Below are 23,610 nucleotides of genomic sequence, written 5' to 3'. Positions count from 1 at the left end.
CATGTCCTGTGTTCTCCAAGAAGACAGTATTAAAAATGCAGAGTTTCATTTCTATGTGATTCCTTCAGGAGGCACAATGGAGGGGTTGAAGTCATCTGGGGCATGACATTTATGATCATTGATCTAATGACAAGGATTTGAGTCATCACTTCTTGGAAGAAAAAAATGGTGAGGACGGAGGGGGTAAGAGGGGAGGAAAATAATTTATAAAATGTAATGAAGTGTCTGACTTCAATGCAAGTACAGTGTGTTTTAAATATATTGTTAAAAATCTGTAATGGTTGTTTATATAGTGTTAAGAAACCGTGTCCTCACCTAAAGAGGATTTCGGTGTAGATTTTGTCTTCATCAATGAGATGTAAATACATAAATTACTTTTACTGTTAAATGGAAGAATGGGCCATTGTTGCCTCCCGCACGTTGCTGCTGCACGTGTCCCTTTGTTGCGCCCACACCCTAACTGCGCCATCAGCTTTTTAGCAGATGTACGGTAAGCACTAATTTCCAGGCATGACAGAACCTGAGTCCACAGACACTGATAACTGATTTGTCTGGTTTTCCCTATTTTCTTTTTTTTTCATAACCAACATCTATCGTGTCATCTTGATTTATATACACAGCCAGGAAAATGGGTCTTATTGCAAAAATAAGTTTTGTGGTTTACCTAGGAATAATACAGAAAATATTGCTTTTAGGTGAGGACATTTTTCACAGTTTATTTCAATCTAATAAAATGTGAATTTTGTTTGAAAAACAAAACAAAAGAGAAATACTGCAGATTAACTGTCTAGATCATTTAGATCCCTTTAGGTGAGGTATGTGTGGTACACATGCCAACTAAGAACAGACAACTTTTGTCATAGGGTGGATGACGTAAATGTGAGTATATTACATTTAGCCTGTTGTCAAGGACATCATATGTATTGTTTTTGGAGTATGCAAATATCATCTTCATTTCCTCTTCCTTCTCAAGGCACATTAAACTAAAGAATCCTCCAATCCGAACATACTCTTTATTTAAATAAATTTGTATTCCAAAAAGAACATAAGGCAATTTACAAAAATGCCCAAAATAAGATAAAAATTAAGTTAATGGAGAAAGTAGGAAATAAATACAAATGAGGGTAGATAAAATAAGATTATACCAGGGATAAAGTGAGGACACAAAACTCATTCCCGGTGTCTGGTTAGGAAGGTTACATGATTCACAGCAGAAAGGAGAATTTATCCCGTGGGTACTCCAAGATGACATCCTGTAAGTTAGAAAACTATGTCTTCAACAAAAATCTTTACAGCAAACAGTACTCAACTTCACGGGGCTTTTTCTTATAATGACAAAAATTACTCCACACCTGGAAAATGATAAAATGGGGATTACTTGTCACCATTTTTTTTTTAATTAATAGCACATACTTGATAGAAACAGTGTCAATTTGTAGCCCTGCAGGTGAGAAGTTACCTTGCAGAAACTGATAAAGGATCAGGATTTTATAACCCAGTGGAAAAGGTGTTACAATTCAGCCTGAAGAAAGTTAACCGGGAATACTGTGTTGAGGGGGTTCAGAATAAGCCACCCCAGAATGTGCTAATTTGGCATGTGGATTATTTTGAGCTGAAGATAATCAAGGCCCAGCAGTCTCAGGAAAAGCTTTTTACTACTTCTTAACTACCTAAAAAAATTAGAAAAGGGGCCTATACCAGGAAGAGAGCTATTACCAGAGAAAGCTTTTTCATTTGAGCGACTTACCTGTATGGCAGGGCAAACATTTGCTTCCCAAACATTTGCTCCTCTCATCTTCCTGTGAATTGTCTTCCTCCCCTTTAAAGCCCCAGACCTCTATCCTTTTCCTTAGCTCAGGATGGTACATAAGTCTCAACTGCCTGGCTGGCTTTGAGTCTCATATCTTTGTGGGGCTCCCTTACATACATAATTAAAATTGTTTTTCTCTCGTTAATCTGTCTTTTATCACAGGGGTGGGAGGATTCTCAGCCAAGAACCTAGAAGAGTAGAGGAAAATTGTTTTTCTTCCCCTACAGTATTAGCTATTTTACTTAAGAGTCCCTTCCTCTCCAAGTATTTAAATCTCCACTCTTCAAATACATGCCAAACTAGGTCTCAATGAGATCACGAGAGGTTCTCTGCTATTGGCCAAATGAAGGGGAGAGTTAACTGAGCTGTATCAGTCAATCATTCATATTGCCTGTGGCTGCTTTCAGGACATACGGCAGAGAGTGAATGGTCCCCAAAGCCTAAAATATTTACTCTCTGGGCCTTTAAAAAAGTATGTTAACCCCAAGTCAAATAAAACTTTGATACTTATGCCTTAACCAGTATGGAAATTTTGCTTTTTAACATCAGCTAATGTTGGTAGATAATGTGATACCCAAAACTACTTGGCAGAAGCTATTCTACAGAGGGCCAAAATACTACTGCTAAACACCAGAGACTCAGAATCTCTAGCAGCCGGCCCGTGGAATCGGGGTTTTAACATAGTCTCTGGGTGACAGTTACTCATGTGCAAGTTTGAGACCTGCTGGAGTCCTCTGGTCCTGGCCAGCGGTTCTGTCCAGCTTCTGGTTCCATAGGTCTGAAGTGGGGCTCACGATTCTGCATTTCTAATAAGCTCCTGAGGGACACTGATGTTGATGGTCCGAGGGTCTTCATTCCCTCACCTGTAAAGCAGAGAGGACAAAAGTCTGAATCATAGCCTTTTTGGGAGTATTAAATGAAGTAGTGTACACTTATATCCTGCTCCCACATCTTTCAAGTGATACCATTTGGGCAAGTTACTCCATGTCTTGGTTCCTCTAAGTAGTGATAATAATAGTGATACCCACTTCATAAGGCTGCTGGAAGGTGTAAATAATATGTGTAAAGTACCTAGAACATAGTAAATAGTAGGATACTATTGTTACTGTTACCATTACTGATACTCCATCAACTCCCTCTCTATTCTCTCCCGTTTGGTCCCTCTAGCGTCTTCTGTTGATTTCTAACACGTCTAATTGCAGAACCTCTTCAGGGGCGCTGATCGAGAAATACTCAAACCAGTCCAGAGGGCACCACACAAATGGGGACCCAAGAGTGGCGAGGATATGGCCTGTGGTGGCCGGGCCCACCTGCCCAGCCTCTGTTGGGTGGCCTTGTGGCAGAGCACCTCAGGACAGAGCGGGCAGCGGGCTTGCCAGTCCTTCCCACCTCGCGGGAGCACAGACATTCCCAAGGTTCCTGGGCATTCTGACTTTGTAGCACACCATCTATGTGGTACCAACTTTTCTTTTCTGAGGACACCATTTGGGACAATATACGGTAAGCCTGAGAAGTCACTTCTCTTCGGCAGCACTGCCCTCCATAACAAAGCGAATGTTCTGTGAAGGGTGTCTGGATTTTGTTTCAGGCTTCTCTTTGCTTCCTTGGGGCTTAAGTGCTGCCAGGAACTGCTCTCTGAGAATTGTTTGGGAAACCTTAATTTCTGGATTCAGGGTGGTGTTTATGGTCACATCTTCACTTGAAATGACCAAATTAGGGCCAATCCTGTCCACAAGGGTGTACCAACCACCAGCAGTCCCAAGCAGTCCTGCAGCCACCTTCTCTCCAGGCCTGCAGGACACAGTCACTGGTCATGATGTGCCTTCCAGGTCGGAGAGCAGGACTGAGCGTGAGGTACATTTTCTTCTGCAAGTTGGGTATGTGGTCTCTGCCAACACCAACAGTATCAACAAATCCAGTATAGATACCATGTCTTTATGATCAGCTCCATGGAACCCCAGCTTGTTTTGCTGAGAAGATTCTGTCCAAATAAACACACTGCTAGGACTAATATTCCCAACATAGGACCTAGGATAAAATAAGTTTCAGGTTTTCTATAAAGAATAAGCAAATGAAAGACAAAGAAGGGAAGGACAATAATTAATGATATTGAGCACCTATTCTTTGCCAAGCACTGTGCTACTTGGGATCATTTAGTCTTTAAGAAAAATTTTTTTAAATTTTATTTATTTGTCAGAGAGAAAGCAAATAAGCAGGGGGAGCGGCAGAGGGAGAAGCAGGCTCCCTGCCGAGCCCAATGCAGGACTCGATCCCAGGACCCTGGGATCATGACCTGAGCCGAAGGCAGACACTTAACTGACTGAGCCACCCAGGCATCCCTAGTCTTCAGGAAAATCTGTGATAAACCTATTACCACTGTACTTCCCTTCCTCCCTCCTTCCCTTCCTGTCTTCTTTCCTCCCTCTCTGAATAATTCAGTCAAAAAGCCATTTTACAGCTCCCCTTTCCTCGCTTCCCTTCCCTTGGAGGCCAAAGGGGCTGTGGAGGCAGCAGCAACAGGGGTGGGGCAGCCAAGGAGGCAACCAATGTGCTAGAGAAATTAGATTAGGGGAATTGGGTGCATGGGAGAAGGAAAGGAAAAGAGAAAAAAAAAAGAAAAAAAAATGGGAACCAGGTTTCTTGCTGTTTGAGAAGAGATTTACAAATACAACAAAGGTAGAGGCTAGGAATAACCCTGATGTGCTGGACTCTGGAATTGAAGGTATCAATGGGAACTCTTAGACAGATAGCTACTGAAAGAGATACATGAGTATGTGTGTATATGGATATAGATATTCATATATTTTCTAGATCTAGCTTCTCAGAAGGTTTAGTAGAAATGACATAGCACACTTACTGCCTAGATCTTAGTTTTTAAACACTAAGAGGAACCAGGGCTCCTTGGAGAAACGGTCGGCTCTACATATGGTGCAGGGAATGTAGAAAACGAGTCTGGAGCATCTTGTTGCACTAGAATGTAAGGAAGTGCTCAAAGACTTATGCGGGTGTGTCAAAAGGCTAAAAGAGACAACTTGAGGATTTCATCAAATATGGGACAATTTGAGCACAAAATAAATGATAACAGATTACAGCTCATTGAATAAAACAGGAAAGACAAGTCCATACACATATGAATGAATGAGGAAGAGGGAAAAACTCTTACTTTAGAATGACAACTGTATGTAGGAGGAATGATGGAAATAACAAATCACCACTGGACAGCCGTCACAATGGTGGTTAATTCATATGGGAATCACCAACAGATGCTAAAGTTGGTACGTGGAGGTTTAATGGGTATAGGACATTGGCATAATTGGGGGAATTTCTCGCCACAAAATACTGAGCAATTACAGAGGGAAAAATACTGACTTTACTAGTGACTTTAGAAACCTGACAGGCGCTAACTTGCCAGGTGAACAAGGCTGGTGTCACCATGGCTGGGATGTGTGAACACTGAGCTGCCCCCTGATGGGATCCGTGGAAAAGAGCATAGTATCACTTCTGTAGCATTCCTACCAAGAATGGATGGCCTGAGTCTGGTTGTGAGGAAACATCAGAATCATCCTCGTGGAAAAGAATCTTACAGAATGAAAAGCCTAGATCCTTTAAAACTTTTAATGTTGTGAGACAGAGGGAAGAGCCAAGGAAATGTTCCAGGTTGAAGGAAAATAGAGAGGGTCAAAACTCAGTGAATCTGGATGGGATGCTGAAATCAGAACGGAAATGACACATGTTGAAACACTTTTCAAAATGTGAATGGTGTCTGTGGATTGCCTTGTAGTGACTGATCAACATTGATTTCCTGTTTTGGACTGTCGGATTAGCATGTGTTAGAATGTCCTTGTTTTGGAGAAATAAATACTGGAGTTTTTAGGGGGGATTGGGCACAGTGTCTGTCACCTGCTCTCAAATGACTCAGAAAAAGAATAGGATGGGGAGGTATGCAAATGTAACAGAAAGAATAATAAAAATGGTACAAATGTGGTAAAATGTTGAAAACTGCAGATTCTGGAAAAGGGGATATGGAGTTCTTTGTTCTGACAAGACATGAAGTAACAGGCAAAGGATCCATGATTAGTAAAGCCAATTTACTAATATTGCATTATTATCGGGATATTTGCTGTACCCCCCTTTTCGGCATCCCTGAAACAGGATTATGCATCCCATCTCACGGGTGTCTGGCTTGACATGAGACTTGCCCTAAGAGTCATCATGTAATTCTGCCATCTCTTTTCCTTCTGCCAGGAGAAAAGAATATCCAAAGGCTGCTCCTTTAGCCTGGATCCCAGAGCCAATCCACAGGAACAGTGCCGTAGCATGTAATGTTGAGCCAGAAGGAAAGATTTGTTGTGGCAAGCCACTGAGATTTGGTGGGTATTTGTTACCCACAGCTAACATTGTCTCAGCTAAGTCATAGTTAACTAGTAAATAGCTTGGGTGGTTAGAGATGTCAGTTTATCTATCTGACATCAAAGTCCATGTTCTGTCCATCAATTATTTATTGATTTTAAAACCATTTTATTGACTAAGCTAGGCTTTTTTGTGCTCACCTGAACTGAGGTTTGTCCATTTCTTAGCACTTAGGTAGCATTTGTCTTATACTCCTTTTTAGTCCTTATTCTTTGTAGCAGAACTGTTATTTCCAGTAATATTGTAGATAAGATAGCCCAAACAAATTTGTTACAAAGCACCCAAAAATGCTAGATCAAATATGGCTGAACCAGCAAGAAAGTAAAGGAAATAGAGCATTTACACAACTCTGAAATACTACAGGACTGAAAATGGAATGAAAACAGCAATCTAAAAAGAAGGAAGTGAGCAAAAAAGCTAATGGTTGTTCTAAGGGTAGATTTTACTCACAGAGATGAAAGATAATATATTGTATATATTAAATATATAATCACATACATATGCATATATATAAGATAGATACTGATATCTTTTTATTTTTAAAGAATTTAAAACTCAAACAAGTTGCAAAAATAATAGAGAGCTCCTATGTACCTTTCTCCAAGTTTCTGCAATGATAATATCTTACATTATCATAGTATATTGGGAAAACCAGGAAACACATGGTACAGTACTATTAATTCAGGTATAGACCTTATTTGGAGTTCAGTAATCCTTAATGCACTATTTTTTATTTTAGGTGTATGTTCTATGAAATTTTATCACATGTGTAGATGAGTAACTATCAACACAAAGAAACTCTCTTGTGTTACCTCCTTTTTTTTTCTTCTTTTTTTTTTGTAAGTAATCTCTACTGCCCAAGGTGGGGCTTGAACTCACCACCCGAGATCAAGAGTCGCAGGCTCTGCCCACTGAGCCAGCCAGAGCCCCTCCTTGTGTTACCTCTTAATAGTGGTACCCTTTTCCCAACCATAACACTTGGAAACCACTGATCTGTTCTCCATCACTAATATTTTCACTTTGAGAATGGTATATAAATACAATCATACAGTGCATAACCCTTTAAGATTGTTTTCCCACTCTACACAATGTCTTGGAGATTCATCCAAGTTGACACATGTATCCTTCCTGTTTATTGAGTAGTATTCCATTGCAAGGATGTTCCTAGTTTGTCATCTATTCACTCACTGAAGGTTGTCTGGTTTATTTCCAGTTTTTGACTATTACAAATAAAACTCCCATGAACACTCATGTACAGAATTTTGTGTAAACCTAAGTTTTCATTTTTCTAGTATAAATACTCAGGAGTGTGATTGCTGGGTGATACGATAAGCATACGTTTGTAAGAAACCATCAAGCTGTTCCAGAGTGGCTGTGCCATTTTATATTCCCCCCAGCAATGTAAGAGATAATCCGGCAGTCTGCATGCTTGCCAACATCTGGTTCTGTCGGTACCTTTTATTTGAGCCATTTTAATATGTATGCAGCCGTATCTCATTATGTTTTTTTTTATTATGGTTTTAATTTGTACTTCTATAATGGTTAATGATGGTGAACATCTTTTCATGTGCTTGTCATTTTATACCTTCTTTGATGAAGTGACTATTCAAGTCTTTTGCCCATTTTCTAACTGGATTGTTTACTTATTCTTCAGTTTAGAAAGTTCTTTTTTTTTTTTTAAGATTTTATTTACCTGACAAAGAGATAGAGAGAGAGCACAAGTAGGCAGAGCAGCAGGCAGAGGGAGAGGGAGAAGCAGACTCCCCACTGAGCAGGGAGCCCAACGTGGGGCTCGATCCCATCCTGGGATCATGACCCAAGCCAAAGGCAGCCGCTTAATTGACTGAGCCACCCAGGCGTCCCTAGAAGTTCTTGAAATTAAGATAGTGAGAGAACATTTCATAAATTTGTATATTTAGAAAATTTTATTATAAAGTTTATAAATTTATGCCAATTAATTTTAAAACATATAAAATGAACAAAATTCAAGAAAAATATAGCTTACCAAAAACTGACTGAGGAAAAAATAGTTTGAATAGTCTCTTAACCCATAAAGGAATTGAATTAGTAGTGAAATGTCTTTCCACCTTACAAAGCACTAGGCTCAAATGGCGTTTCCAGGTAAGTTTTAATAAACATTCAAGGAACAAGTAATTTCAATCTTATACAAACTCTTCCTGACAAAAGAAAAATAGGAAACCCTACCTAACTCATTTATGAGGGTAGCCTAATCAAGACATCAAAACCAAACAAAAAGACCATGATAAATTATATACCAAACTCACTCATGAACATAGATTAAAAAATCTTAAATTAAAATATTAGCAAATTTAGGGGCGCCTGTGTGGCTCAGTCGTTAAGCGTCTGCCTTCGGCTCAGGTCATGATCTTAGGGTCCTGGGATCGAGCCCTACATCGGGCTCCCTGCTCCACGGGAAGCCTGCTTCTCCCTCTCCCACTCCCCCTGCTTGTGTTCCCTCTCTCGCTGTGTCTCTCTCTGTCAAATAAATAAATAAAACCTTAAAAAAAAAAAATTAGCAAATTTAATCCTGCAGTGAATAAGAAAGTAGCACACAATGACCACGATGGGTCTACCAAAGGAAGACAAGGTTGATTTAATATCAAGCAATCTGTTAGTATAATTCACCACATTAACTGACTAAGGGAGGAAAACTATAGGATCATCTTAACAGACATAAGATATGTTTGATAAAACTCAACATCCATTCATGATAATAATTCTCAGCAAGCCAGTAGAGAAAGAACTTTCTTAAGCTGATAAAAGGCACCTAACATGAGCATTTAATAAAGTTCAACATCTGATTAAAAAAAAACAACAGAAATAGAAGGGAATTTGCATAATCTGATAAAGGACAGCTACCAAAAGCCTACAGCAAAACCATACTTTAAAGTTTAACATTAAAATCATTTCCTGGGGCGCCTGGGTGGCTCAGTCAGTTAAGTGTCTGCCTTCGGCTCAGGTCACACATGATCTCAGGGTCCTGGGATTGAGTCCCGCATCAGGCTCCTTGCTCAGAAGGGAGCCTGCTTCTCCCTCTGCCTGACATTCCCCTGCTTGTGCGCTCTCTCTCTCTGAGAAATAAATAAATAAAATTCTTTAAAAAAAAAAAAAAAATCATTTCCTTTTAAATCAGAAACAAGAAAGGATGCCTGTTACCATAACTTCTATTCAATATTTCTCTGACATCCTAGACTGCAGTAAGATAATAAAATATTAAAGGTTTGAATATTAGAAAACTGTAAGTAAAATTGTCATTATTTGTAGATGATATCCTTTCCACCTAGACAACAAAAGAAACTAAAAATAAATAGTATTAAAATTAATAAGAAATTTTAGCAAGATGGCTCAATATAAAATACATAAAAATTACTTGCATTTCTATATATTAGCCACAAATACTTACAAATATAATTTTTTTAAAAGATTTCATTTACAGGGTGCTTGGTTGTCTCAGTTGGTAGAACATGCGACTCTTGATCTTGGGGTTGTGAGCTCAAGCCCCATGTTGCAGGTAGAGTTTATTTAAAAAAATTTTTTCATTTGGGGCACCTGGGTGGCTCAGTTGGTTAGGTGACTGCCTTCGGCTCAGGTCATGATCCCAGGGTCCTGGGATCGAGCCCCGCATCGGGGTCCCTGCTCAGCGGGAAGCCTGCTTCTCCCTCTCCCACCCCGCCGCTTGTGTTCCCTCTCTCACGGTCTCTCTCTCTCTCAATTAAATAAATAAATAATCTTAAAAAAATTTTTTTTATTTACAATACCAACAAAAAACCTAGAATTAAATCATAAAATATATGTAAAATCTTTGTGGGAAAAAATCATAAATCCTTTTGAAACTTTCTGAAAACCCAGTATACCATGTTCACACACATGTACTATGTTCAGGGACAGGAAGCCTATATATCTCAAATTGATCTATAAATTCAATGCACTTCCAATCAATATTCCAGTGGGATATTTGAGGAATGTGACAATATGATTCTAAATTTACACAGATTCTAAAAGGCCAAGAATAGCCAAGATATTCCTGAAGAAAATAAGATCCTTTTTGGGGGGAGGGAGGTAAATAAACAAATGATATGCAATACAAAGACCAAAAACAGTCTCATGTGTGTATGGAAATTTGATATATGACACAGGTGACATTGCATATCAATGGGGAAATAGTGTTGGTGTTAACTGACTATCAAATGGAAAATAAAATTGGATCCCTTCCTCAGACGATGCACAAAAATGAATTCTACATGCATGCATATGTAAATGTCAAAGGAAAAACTTATTTAGAGGAAATACAAAAGAATATTTCTATAACCTTGGGTAGGAAAGACATTTTATAAAGATACTAAAATATAAAACCCATTAAAGAGAATTATTGGCATGTTTGGCACTTTAAAATAAAACACTGCACTGAAAGACATAATAAAGTAAGTGAAAAAGCAAGTGGCAAATGGGAGAAGATATTTATCATACACACTCCCAACTGAGAATGAATATCCAGAATATATAAAGAACGCTTACAAATGAATAAGAAATAAGAAACAACCAAAGAGAAAAATGGTTAATAGGTATTTCATAGAGGACACACATATGGCCAACCAACATACAAGATGTCCAACCAAAGTAGAAATCAGGGAAAATCAAAACCACAGGGTATCATTTTATGCCAGCCCAATTGTCAAACATTGTAAGTTTGACAATACCAAGAGTTAGTGGTGACGTAGAGCTATATAAACTGGTCCAATTCCTTTATAAAAATTTTCAGCATTATCTGGTAAACTTGACAATAACAACCCAACAATTCTACTCCTAAGTATAGTCCCTAAAGATAAGGAGACATACAAAAATGTTTATAGCAGTGTTATTTGCAATAGCAAAGAACTGGAGATGGTCCAAATGTTTCTTGGCTCAAACATGGATAAATAAATTGTGGTATATAGCTATAGTTAAATACTATACAGAAGTGAAAATAAGGAACTATAAGCCATACCATTATCACCGAAGATTACCACTTCAGTCCTTTACAAAATGATGCCTTTTTAGTAACGTTCAACTTTTGCTTTCAAAAAGCTGTTTTCATGTCTTGATATTTGTCAGTATTTCAAGTTGTGAGAACAGAATGGGTTGGTGAGGGAAACTGGGCTCTGAGTCACTGGGGAGGAGCTTCATTTTGAGTCATGACTGGGACACTTACAAATAATCAAATAAAATGCACTGGGCACAAACCTACAATGTCAATATGGCACTCCCCATATTTTCCAGGAGCCACTTGCTACTTCCTCCTACCCCCACCTTTCTCATAATCACAGTTGGCCTTTTTTTTTTTTTAAGACTTTATTTATTTATTTATTTATTTGAGAGAGAGAGAGAATCTGAAACAGACTCCACGCTGAGTGCAGAGTCCGACAGCGGGCTCGATCCCCCGACCATGAGATCATGACCTGAGCTGAAACTAAGAGTCCGACTGAGCCACCCAGGTGCCCCTACAGTAGGACTTCTTGAGGTGATACGTTTGATGAGAAGCAGAATGTCCCTATGGTAGTCCCTGGCACTGAGTTCCTAAGGGCTGGCCAATCTCTGATGGTAACAACCACCTGGACCGCCCAGGTCCTACCTTCCCAACCCCACCTCCCCCTTCTCTAAGATCTCCACCGTGACAGATGGGGCAGCATTCCATTCCAATTCCCCTTCACTCTCTCACCAAAACTCTCAAGTCTGCGCAGGCCTCATCACTCTATCAGAGTCCGCACAACCTGGGACTTCCAGGCCAAAAACATCGACAGTTAAAGTCAGGCCTCATATGATTTATTGCAGTTTCTTACCTATGCAGCCGCCCCTGAAGGGGCAGCCCTGCGCCGCCGCGTCCACGCCTCGCTAATACGACACACGAGGCGCCCGGAAGTGGCGGTCGGGCTCCTACGTCACTGGCTGCGCCCAGTTGGCGGTTGCCGTATAGTTGCTGGGAGGAGGCGGGAGGTGGAGCCGCTGGGGCTAAGATCATGCCAGACAGCGAGAGGTATTCTGGGCAGCAGAGGCCGCTAGGCTTGGGATGAAAGAAGCAGGGCAGATGCAAAATCTGGAGAGCGCGGGGGCCGGGCGGTCAGTCAGCACCCAGACTGGCAGCATGACTGGTGAGTGCCTCGGACCCTGCTGCTGCCATCCCAGCCTTTCGCTCTGCCCTGAGCCTCTGCCTCCATGTAACTCCGCTTTCCCTGCCTATCCCTCTTCGCCCGCGCTTCTGCCCCGGGATGTGTCATTCCCGCCCTAGGCGCGTGCTCGCCTCGGTCACCAGGAACCCCTGGCCTGGCAACACCTGCTTTTGAAGTCGCGCTCATTCCCTCTTACCCCCACCCCCACGCCCCCGCCCTTTACTTTTCCTCCCAGGACCTAGAGCTGGGATCTCAGGTATTGAGCCTGAAAATTCCGTGCTTTTGACTTGATTTCCGAATTAACCACACACGACGCTTTCCTGTATTTCAACTGCCTTCCCCGCGAAGGTCACCGCACTGCCCTTCTTGCAACACCACAATTTAAAGAAAAGCTTGCTTCACGATAACATCAGACGCAAGGACTTTTCATAACTTCCTTTGGATTGTTCCCATAGTTAAATTTATCAGTTGTACCATGTTTTTTTCCTTGTCATGTGATGGCTGGAGAAAGGGCCCAACTTTGAAAAGTGCCAGAGGAGGTCGCCGAAAGTGAGGTTGTAGCCAGGCTCCTGCCCTTTGATTCTTTTGTCCTCTCATCCTTTTTCTCTGCCTCCTACTAAAGCAGCTGAGTTCAGGCTGCAGCACCCAAATGGCATTGAGGATGAGTTCCTATTTTCATCATTAGTAAAAATTTTAAAGTGTCTACCCTCTCTTTTGTAGGTCAAATACCAAGGCTTTCTAAAGTCAACCTTTTCACTCTGCTCAGTCTCTGGATGGAGCTCTTCCCAGCAGTAAAAGCCCAAAGACAAAAATCTCAGGTATATTTTGTTTCCTTAGTTTTTCCCACTTAGTCGTGGTTTAAATTTGGTTTTTCCAGTTTCTGTCACACTTAAAAGCAAACTCAAAAACCTTAAAATTTGCAAAATACTTCTGTGGTTTAGTGTGATATTTATAACTCATAGCTGTAATAGCTCATCTTTCTAATCTAAAAATAGAATTGTTACTTTCTCAGACTTTGCCATGTTTATCAGGTATTAATGGTATTTATATGTTGGTTTGGACAATTAGATTGCATAATTCATCACCCAGTTGCATACTATTGATGTTTCATGTGAGTAGTTTTCCCCTTCTCCCACTGAACTGTAAATTACGGGAAGATGGAGATCATGTCTTATTTTACCTTATTTTTATTACTGTGTCTTATTTTACCATGTCTTATTTATACCCCTTTAGCATCTACTCTTGGAATAGGTAATCTGTGAATGCTAATTGGTTTCTTGTTCCATGTAAATAGTCTCTTTTTTGGATCTAAAAGAGGTGATCAAAACAGGTTAGGAATATATAGAAAGAATAATCATGAAAGCCTACATCTTTACTTTCTCCAACCCTTGGGCAGCAAGGTGCTTACCTTCTCATCTTTTTCCTCCATGCTTGGAGTGGCATGGTGTTAGGTTCTCAACCAGTTGGTTTGGTAGATTAGTAAGTTTAGAATGTTTTAGGGGGCCAAGGCCATATAGGGAGAATAGTATTAAGTTGTTTAAGCATTTAAGACATTTTTTGAAAAAGGGAAAGGGGGAAGAATTACCCATGGCTTTTCACCATTCTAACAACATCACTTTTAACATTTTGGTACTTCCCTTCAGTCTTTTTTTAAGCACATGCTTGTTTTTCTCTTACAAAATTGCACTTGTATTCTGCATATGCTTATGGAAGTTTCCAACTTGCCAATAATTGTGCTGAAAGATTGCTTCACATTTTCCACAAAATGACTTTTTGTAAATCCTTAAACACAATTGTACTCTTATGAGGTCATTCATAACCATTCTTTCTTTTTTTTCTTTTTGGCGTCTTTGTTACGGTGGATAAGGTTGTGTGCTTGGCATTGGAGATACGAAAAGAAAGATTTGGTTCTTATTTTCTAAATGGAGACAAAAGTTAGGTATTTAAACAAGATGCAATAAGCAGAGATGCTGCCAAGACTGAAGACTGCAAACCAGGCTCTGCAGGGGGAAGTGAGGGAAGGATGCACAGGGGAGGCTCCGTTTGCACTGAGACATGAAGAATGAGTAGATATTTACCAAGCCAAGGGACTCCATATGGAAAAGATTGAAGGAGTGAGAGAACTTGTGGTCCTCATGGGGGAGGGTGAAGTTGGGTGAAGGGAAGAGACTGAAGATGAGCTTGGAAAGGTATACAGGAATCAGAAAATAAAAAATATTGTATGCCTTGCAAGAGAGTCTAGATTTTATAAGTAGGGACTACACTGACGAATTTTAACAGGGAATTAAGGAATTAACTTTTTAATAATTAGAACTTTATCTTTTTAAAGCACTTACAGGTTCACAGCAAAATTTCCGGGAAAGTACACAGATTTCCTCTATACTCCCTGCTCCCCCCTACATGAATAGCCTCCGCCATTAACCACATCCTCTCCAGAGTGGTACATTTGCTACCACTGATGAACCTACATTGACACATCATGATCGCCCAAAGACTATAGTTTACATTATAGTTCAGTCTTGGTACTGTACATCCTGTGTACCTCAAAGGTATAATGACATGTATCCATCATTATGGTATCATACAGAATATTTTCATTGCCCTAAAAATTCTCTGTGATTCACCTATTTATTTTTCCCCCACCACCCCCAACCATGGCAACCACTGATTTTTTTTTTTAACTGTCTCCATAATTTTGCCTTTCCCCAGAACATCATATAGTTGGAATCATACAGTAGTACGTAGCCTTTTAGGGTTGGTTTCTCTCACTTAGCAATATGCATTTAAGGTTCTTCCATGTCCTTTCATGGCTTGATCACTCACTTCTTTTCAGTGCTGAGTAAGATCCCTTGCCTGGATATACCACACATAATTTATCCATTCACCTGCTGAAGGATATCTTGGTTGCTTCCAAATTATTGCAATTATGAATGAAGCTGCTATAAATATCTGTATGCAGATTTTTGTGTGGACGTGAGTTTTCAACTCCTTTGGGTAAATACCAAGGAGCATGATTGCTGGATTGTATGATGAAGAGTATATTTAGTTTTGCCAGAAACTACCAAACTGTCTGTACCATTTTGCATTCCCACCAGCAATGAATGGAGTTCCTGTTGCTTCACACCGTCTCCAGTATTTGGTGTTGTCAGTGTTCTGGATTTGGGGCATTCTTATAGGCATGTAGTGGTATCTCGTTTTAATTTGCATTTCTCTCATGACATGTGATGTGCAGCATTTTTTCATATGCTAATTTGTCAGCCATATATCTTCTTTGGTGAGGTTTCTGTTAAGCTCTTTGGCCCATATTTTAGTCAGGTTATTTTCTTATTGTTAGGTTTTAAGAGTTCTTTGTATATTTTGGATAACAGTCTTACATCAGATGTGTCTTTGCAAACATTTTCTCCCAGTCTGTTGCTTGTCTTCTCATTCTCTTGAAAGTGTCTTACACAGAGGAGAAATTTTCAATTTTAATAAAGTCCAGTTTATCACTGATTTCTTTCATGGATCGTTCCTTTGTGTATCTAAAATGCCATCGCCATACCCAGTGTTATCTAGGTTTTCTCCTATGCAATTTTTTGTGGAGTTTTTTAGTTTCACGTTTTACATTTGGGTCTATGATCCATTTTGAGTTGATTTTTGTGAAGGGTGTAAAGTCTTTGTATATAGAGAATTCACTTTTCCTGATAAAATGATATCTCTTGGAGTAGTTTTCTTCTCCAACTACTATGTGAAATATTTAATAAATAGTAAAATATTATTTAAAATGTTTTGCATTTTTACGCCCTATTAATCACTCCCTCAACCCCCGCCCTGGCTCCATATATTATTAATGGCTTTGAGAAAGTCTTCATTTCCTTCATGATTTTGAAGTCTTTTATTCTTTCTGCCTCTTAGTAACTTAATATTATTTTATGAAAGTGGAAGATTTTCAAACTGTTTGGGTTTTTTGGTTTGTTTTTGTTTTTTTGCAGATAAAATTGTCTTGAAGAGACAGATTAGAAGCAAATGCTTAGAAATTTAAGACTTTTATTTTTTTAGAAGATTTTATTTATTTATTAGAGAGAGAGTATACATGCATGTGACAGTGGGGGGCGGTGCATAGGGAGAGGGAGAGAGAGAATCTCAAGCAGACTCCCCACTGAGCATGGAGCGGTCACATGGCTCTACACAGGGTGGATGTGGGGCTCAATCTCATCTGAGATCATGATCCTGAGATCATGACCTGAGCTGAAATCAAGAGTCAGTTGCTTAACTGACTGAGCCACCCAGGTACCCCGAGATTTAAGACTTTTTAAAAGCACATTTAAAAAGCTGGGCTTCTTGGGCGCCTGGGTGGCTCAGTTGGTTAAGCAACTGCCTTCAGCTCAGGTCATGATCCCAGGGTCCTGGGATCGAGTCCCGCATCGGGCTCCCTGCTCTGCGGGGAGCCTGCTTCTCCCTCTCCCACTCCCCCTGCTTGTGTTCCCTCTCTCGCTGTGTCTCTCTCTCTCAAATAAATAAATAAAATCTTTAAAAAAATAAATAAATAAAAATAAAAATAAAAAGCTGGGCTTCTTAGAGATTGAGTACTAATTTTGAAGACACTTTTTTTTTAATATGAAGATTTGATCTCATTTTAATTCACATATATATACACATATATTTAGATATTTATATGTGTGTGTGTATATGTGTGTGTGTGTGTATATATATATATATATCAAGAATAAATCCTCTGCTGAAATTAACTTCTTTTTCAACAGGGATGTGTATTAAATTAAATAAATTCAGTATTTTTTTTTTTTTAAAGATTTTATTTATTTATTTGACAGAGACACAGCGAGAGAGGGAACACAAGCAGGGGGAGCAGGAGAGGGAGAAGCAGGCTTCCCGCTGAGCAGGGAGCCCGATGCGGGGCTTGATCCCAGGACCCTGGGATCATGACCTGAGCCGAAGGCAGACGCTTAATGACTGAGCCACCCAGGTGCCCCTAAATAAATTCAGTATTAATTACACATTATGTTCACAGGGTTGAGTAAGATCTTTCTCCTTTTAAGAGAAGAAAAATGTTCTTTAAGCTAAAATATTAAGTTTGTTTCACTTAAATTCTTTATTCTGCTTTTGCTATACAAAGTAAGTCATAGAAACTCTTAAGATGCATTTTGACATGTAATTATATTGGAAATACTGCCTTTGACGCTTTACCAACCTTTTGTCTTCTTAAAACATTTTTATTTGTTACCAAACTAATGTATGTCTATTATTTATAAAATGGACTGAAGGAAAAATTTTTTTTCACAATTTCACTATCTAGTGACTACTGACATTGTTGTACTGTTTCTCAATCTTTCCTCTCTCTCTCTGTCTCTCTTTGAGTTATTTGAGATCATTTACTTCTGGATCTAGCCTTTTTCACTTAACACAGGAAAATGCTTATGCTGTAATATTATTATACACATTGGACAGCAACTTAGTCTAATAGTTTAAGATTAGTCAGTGGTTTTGGAGTTAGCCTGCCTGGGTTCAAATCTGGACTCCACCTCTTACTGTTGTGTGATCTTGAGTAAGTGACTTTCCCTCTCTCAACTTCCTCATCCATAGAATGGAATGTTACTGGTACATACTACAGGAGGCTTTTATGAAAAGTGGATGAGTTAGTATTTGTAAAGCTCTCAGATAGTGCCTGGCACAAACTATGTACTATATGTGTTTGTTATTATCATTTTAATGTTGGCATAACAGTCCATTGTATTGATGTACCATGTGTATTCCCTTAGCACTGGACATTTAGATTGTCATTCATTTTACCAGCCTCAGTGTATTTTATTTTATTTTATTTTTTAAGATTTTATTTATTCACTTGAGACACCGAGATACAGAGAGAGAGAGAGCATGAGCAGGGAGAGAGGCAGAGGGAGAGGGAGAAGCAGGCTCCCCGCTGAGCCAGGAGCCTGATGTGGGGCTCGATCCCAGGACCCTGGGATCATGACCTGAGCCGAAGGCAGATGCTTAACCACCTGAGCCACCCAGGCGCCCCCTCAGTGTATTTTAACTTACAACCACTTCTAAATATGACTGATATCTGAGATTTTCTGTGTTGTCAAATATTTACACTGTATGGATGCTCTTTGAAGATTGTTCAGCAAAGTTTACATTAAGTATAAAATCCAAGCATTTTTAAGAATCCAGCCCAAAACTAGATAAATGAGTGGGAGAGAAACTGTTTATGAGACTTGGGAAAAGCACAGTTAACTACAAGTTTCAGAAGTCGGCACTACTAAAAATGGCCATCGTTTTAAAATAATCTCTCCTATTGGTTCATAGTTTTTAGTTAAGTTAAACATATCAAAATTGCCTGAATGGTACTGTAGTATAAGAATTAGAGTAAGTGTATTGTTGCCTCGTTTTTTACACATCATGTACTGTCCCTCTCTCCCAGTTCTTCCCACTGTGTACTCACTGTACTTTTCCAGAACAGTAACAGGGTAGCATAATGGTTAAGACGATGGACTTGGGGCTCGGGTCCTGGCCTTCCCATTGACTAGCTATGCAGTTATTTGATCTCTCTCAACCACAATGTCTTCGTGTCTAAAATGGAAACGATAGGGGCTACTTTGTAAAGTTCTGAGGATTAAATGAGATAGTTTCGAGCCTGGTGCTTGGGAAACACTGGTAGGTACTTTATTATTATCACTCATACCATCCTCACCACCACTACTACCATCTCATTCGCGCCATTCCACTACCAGCATCATCACTTCTTCCACTTCCTGTTCTGCTGGAATAGAAACGTGATTCCCAGGACATGGCTTTTCTTGTAAACTTTTTAGAGGTTATTCCTTTTCTAGCATCCAGCATTTGTTTCATAAGACTGAGAGTTCAGCATTCACCAAGTTTACCATTCCCACTTTGAAACTTTCTCCAATTTATTACGTATCCCACCTACCCTGGGGCTCCCAGAAGCCTGCTGTATCATTCTGTCTTAATTATCTGCTCACTTCATAGTCATTTTCCTGTGTCATAAGCTCGGTAAGGGCTGCATCCTGAGCAACTAGGTCTCTGGCTGGCACATGGCAAGCATTCAGTAAATATTTGTGGAATTAATAAGTGGAGGAATCTTGCCCTGGCTCAAAACTTTCTACTTCAAGTTTTACTTTTAGAAGAGACTCGTGGACTTCCATGCGTTAGTGTCCTCTTCTAAAACAAATTACCATGAAGTCGGTGGCTTAAAGCACATATTATATGTAGTTATTGTCCTACAGTTCTGGAGGTCAGAACCCTGAAATGGGTCTCAGTGGACTAAACTCAGAGTGTCAGCAGGGCTGTTTTCCTTCTGGAGGCTCGGGGCAGATTCCATTTCCTCGCCTTTTGCAGTTTCTTGAGGCTGCCCACTTGCCTTGGACAAGGCTCTTCTTCCATCTTTGGAGCCAGCAGTGGCAGACTGAGTCTCATGTTGCATCACGCTGGCACTGATTTGCCTCTCTCACTTATAAGGACCTTTGTAATTACACTGGGTCCATCTCAAGGTCAGATGATTAGCAGCCTTAATTCCATCTACGATCTTGCCACAGTAACATAGTAACGTAACAGTCGCCAGGGAGTGGGACAGGCAAGTCTTTGGGGGACCACTATTCTGCCTACCACAATCCATATCTACAGATAGTTCCTTATCTTCCCAATTCCAGTTAATTTACCCCTACCCCCCTTTAGCCCTTTTTAGCTATGGCCACACTCTGGACTGCTCCTTAAAACTGCCCAACTCCAAAATCTTAAACTACAGAATTTTATTTTCTGACCACAACTTTCAGTCCTTCTGTATTTTGCAAAAGTATGTAGGGGCCTGATTGTAAAGGCCTTATGTACTAGGTTAAGTAGTCTGAACTTGAACCTGAACAAAGCGTGAAGTCAATGCAGATTTTCATCAGGAGAAAAAAAAAATGAATGATCCAAAACCAAGAAAACCAGCCTTCAAATAGGAAATATTGAGTTAATTCTATGTTTTGTGCACTAATCTTTTTTTCTCCTTAATCCGCTTTTAATTAGGAAAAGGAAGAGGGAAAACATGGACCCTTAGGAGATAATGAAGAGATGGCCAGGATATCTACTGACAAAAAACAGGTGAATTTTTATGACTTTTAAGAAGACGTGTTTGTAATAACAAAGCAAAAACAATGGTATAAAGTAGACCAAAAGTCCTTCTTATACTCAAGTTTCCCATTTCCACTTACAAGGCAGGTTCTTATATACCCTTCATATCCTTCTAAAAGTTTTCAGTGCATTTACAAGACTATACATGTCTCTCCTCTAAAAAACAAAACAAACCCAGATTATTTTATAATATGCTCCCACATCTTTTTTTTTTAACTTTCAAAGTTAACTCTTGATACATTTCCATATTAGTTTGCATAAATGTGTTGAGAAACACTCTTGCACAGTTCTCTCGTACTCCAGCACATCTTGCTGGTTTAAAGAATGCAAGGCCCTAACTGTTCTTTACCTAGGCCATTTCTCAGAGTTGTGTTTGCAGCAAGCAACCTTGAGGGTTGAGCTAATGTCTCCCTCTGGGACAGAAAGGAGGTTTGCTTACTGTCTATGATAAAACAGCAATCCCCAGGCTTGGTGTTCCTTTCCTATAACACAACCCACTTCCTGTCCAGGAATCCATCTGGGCCATCTGCACGACACCCGTGGGACTTGTGGGCAAGGGAAACATCACAAACATGGTGCTCATACTGCTTGCTGGGCTGTGAATGATCAAGTAGTCTCTGAGCCCAGAGGTTCATGTGTTCTGTCAGCATCAATGGAACCGTAGCAGGCTAATTTACTAGCTTGTAAGAAGGGTAAAATCAAACCCAGGCCCGATAAGATGAACTTTGTTCTTTTTACTATTGCACAGTATTTCCTCGTTATTTTAATCTTTTGAGTTTTCCAGAGAGATTCTGATTTATTGGGTGTCTAATGGAGACAAAACACGTATATTTTGAAAAAAGTTACCTTCGTGATTCTGATGTGCATTCCTGGAGATCTCTTGATAAGTTCTGAGAGTGAGTCTCTAAAATGCCCAACAAGAATATAGAAATAATTTGTCTCCGAATATTTAGATGTTTTTCATTTTAAGAAAGGCGAAGGCAAAAAAATAGTGACTCACCACTTAATATACTAATTTGTTTACCAAAACGCAGACTGTCCTCTTTTGCTTACATTTTACTGTAAATCCCTGTGACTAAGATAATACAGAGGGCTTTCCAAGATGTTAGTGAAGTGAAGCAGTCAGGATCCAGAACAGTGATTCACTAAAAAGTTTTAGTCTCCTGGGAGTTGCAGTCAGTGGAAGTGCAAAATGGAATGCAACTTAGGCTGTTATTTGCTTTGTTTTGTTTTAAGTTTGGGATGGAAAAATCTTTGTCTCAAACTTGACATTTTGGCCTTAGCTAAAAACAAATGAAAGATAAAAGATATTTTCTGAGGTGAAGAGGACTCTAGACAAAAAAGTGATAAATTAAACTTAGCCTAAAAGGTTGTTCGTTTTTTGTTGTTGTTTGTTTTGTCTCTGCACCTATGCTGAGGGGCAAGGGAGGGGTAAAAGATTGTTCTAATAATAAATCGAGTACTTTTCCCGCTTATTAGGAATAGTTTTGGGTCTTGAGAGGTTTTTTTAGGAATAGTTTTTGTTTTTTTAAGATTTTATTTATTTATTTGACAGAGAGAGGGCACAGCAGGGGAAGCTGCAGAGGGAGAGAGAGAAGCAGACTCCCCCAAGTGGAGAGTCCAAGGTGGGACTCGATCCCAGGACCCCCGGGATCATGACCTCAGCCAAAGACAGATGCTTAACCCACTGAGCCACCAGGTGCCCTAGGAATAGTTTTTTTAAAAGTCTTTTGTGGAGGGCACCTGGGTGGCTCAGATGGTTAGGCGTCTGCCTTTGGCTCAGGTCATGATCCCAGGGTCCTGGGATAGAGTCCCACATCGGTCTCCCTCTCCTTCTACTGCTCCCCCTGCTTGTGCTCTCTCTCTCTCTCTCTGTCAAATAAATAAATAAAATCTTAAAAAAAAAAAAAAAAGTCTTTTGTCGCCACAGTTTCTGGCTTTATTTCTGTCTGCTTAACTACTGAGAAAATCTAAAGCTAAAATCATTTAATTGCAGCCATTTCTGTTTGTCACAATTGGTTCATTTTATTTTATTATTTTATTTTACTTTATTTTTAAACATTTTATTTTTTAAAGTAATGTCTGTACCCAACGTGGGGCTTGAATCCACAACCCCAAGATCAAGAGTTGCATACTCCACCAAATGAGCCAGCCAGGTGCCCCACAATTGGTTCGTTTTAATAAAGTGAGCTCTAGCATGTTGGGATCTCTTGATAAGGCATGATCAGTTCTTTTTCAAAGTTATAATTTAAAAAGAAAAACTCACTGGAACTATTCAGAAGTAGATACTAACATATACTTTGTATTTGGGGAACATAAAACTCTTAAGAAATTTTGGGATGGGAAGGGGAAAGGGCTTATAAATTCACGGTAAATTTAAAGCTTGTTTTAAAAGCCAATATAGATCTTTCATGTTTTAGATATATTTTTGGAAGTATAGTTTGTAAAGGAAAGATTTTTTGTATTCCTTTTAAATGTCCTTCTAGTTTAGGAAATGATTGGTTAACTCAGGAAAGGAATTCTGTAAAATTTTCTCTATTCTTTCTTTTTAGGCATTTTACAAAATACCATTCTCCATAGTTGCAGACATTTATACTCGTAACTGAAACTGAATTAGTTAATAAAGTTCTGGTCTGATCTTTAAAATAATTTCAAGATGTGTCCTATTGGGGATAACTATAGAATAAAATCCCTTTGAAAGGGAGTAGGGAATAACAGGTACCCTGTGCTCAGCCCAAGTTCCCCACATGCTGTAACAATGAGTCCCAAACCCAAAGATTGGGTTTACATTCCTTACCTCAGAGCCCTTTCCTGTGAAAACGGCATAGACTACGTTGTGCCTTACATAGAACTGATTTTTAACTTAGTCTATTTTATCTGATATTAATATTGTCACACCAACTTTTTCGATTAGTATCTGTGTAAGTTAGGACACTTTAGGTTTAAAGTAACACCTCTTTAGAATCCCAGCCCGCCCCCGGTCTCCAGGGCTTAGAAGCACAGTCAGCCCAGTCCCCTACCTGTGGGTGGGATACTGCTGAGGTAGCTCAGGCTTACTGCTCTGGCTTTGAGTTCTCTTCATTTTTAACACCTGAGCAG

At 39.5% G+C, this 23,610-nt stretch overlaps 1 protein-coding gene and 1 long non-coding RNA gene across 6 annotated transcripts in view; one reads left to right on the top strand and one right to left on the bottom strand.

Moving 5' to 3' along the window:
* Nucleotides 1-999: 999 nt before the first annotated feature.
* On the bottom strand, nucleotides 1,000-12,236 carry LOC145720761 (uncharacterized). 5 transcript variants are annotated; one of them, XR_014143962.1, is made up of 3 exons: nucleotides 12,058-12,236; nucleotides 3,739-3,838; nucleotides 1,000-2,673 (listed from the first exon to the last, which is right to left on the bottom strand). It is a non-coding gene; the product is annotated as an uncharacterized LOC145720761 (long non-coding RNA). The 5 variants fall into 5 exon arrangements; XR_014143963.1 differs by having other exon boundaries at nucleotides 3,589-3,838; nucleotides 12,058-12,161; XR_014143965.1 differs by lacking the exon at nucleotides 3,739-3,838 and having other exon boundaries at nucleotides 1,000-1,352; nucleotides 1,748-2,673; nucleotides 12,058-12,161.
* Nucleotides 12,232-23,610, top strand: part of CDADC1 (cytidine and dCMP deaminase domain containing 1) — a 48,029-nt gene continuing 36,650 nt past the window's right edge. Inside the window, exons 1-3 of the mRNA XM_081815442.1 lie at nucleotides 12,232-12,366; nucleotides 13,105-13,202; nucleotides 20,407-20,481. Of these exons, the coding sequence (XP_081671568.1) occupies nucleotides 12,285-12,366; nucleotides 13,105-13,202; nucleotides 20,407-20,481 (255 nt within the window). The 5' untranslated portion in view covers nucleotides 12,232-12,284. The remainder of the gene's footprint in view (nucleotides 12,367-13,104; nucleotides 13,203-20,406; nucleotides 20,482-23,610) is intronic.

This window comes from Leptonychotes weddellii, chromosome 3 (genome assembly GCF_054177405.1).
Source record: "Leptonychotes weddellii isolate Sample4059 chromosome 3, ASM5417740v2, whole genome shotgun sequence".
In the NCBI taxonomy this organism is placed as follows: domain Eukaryota; kingdom Metazoa; phylum Chordata; class Mammalia; order Carnivora; family Phocidae; genus Leptonychotes; species Leptonychotes weddellii.
Note: the sequence above shows the minus strand (reverse complement) of the source record. Positions and strands in the feature narration are given on the sequence as shown.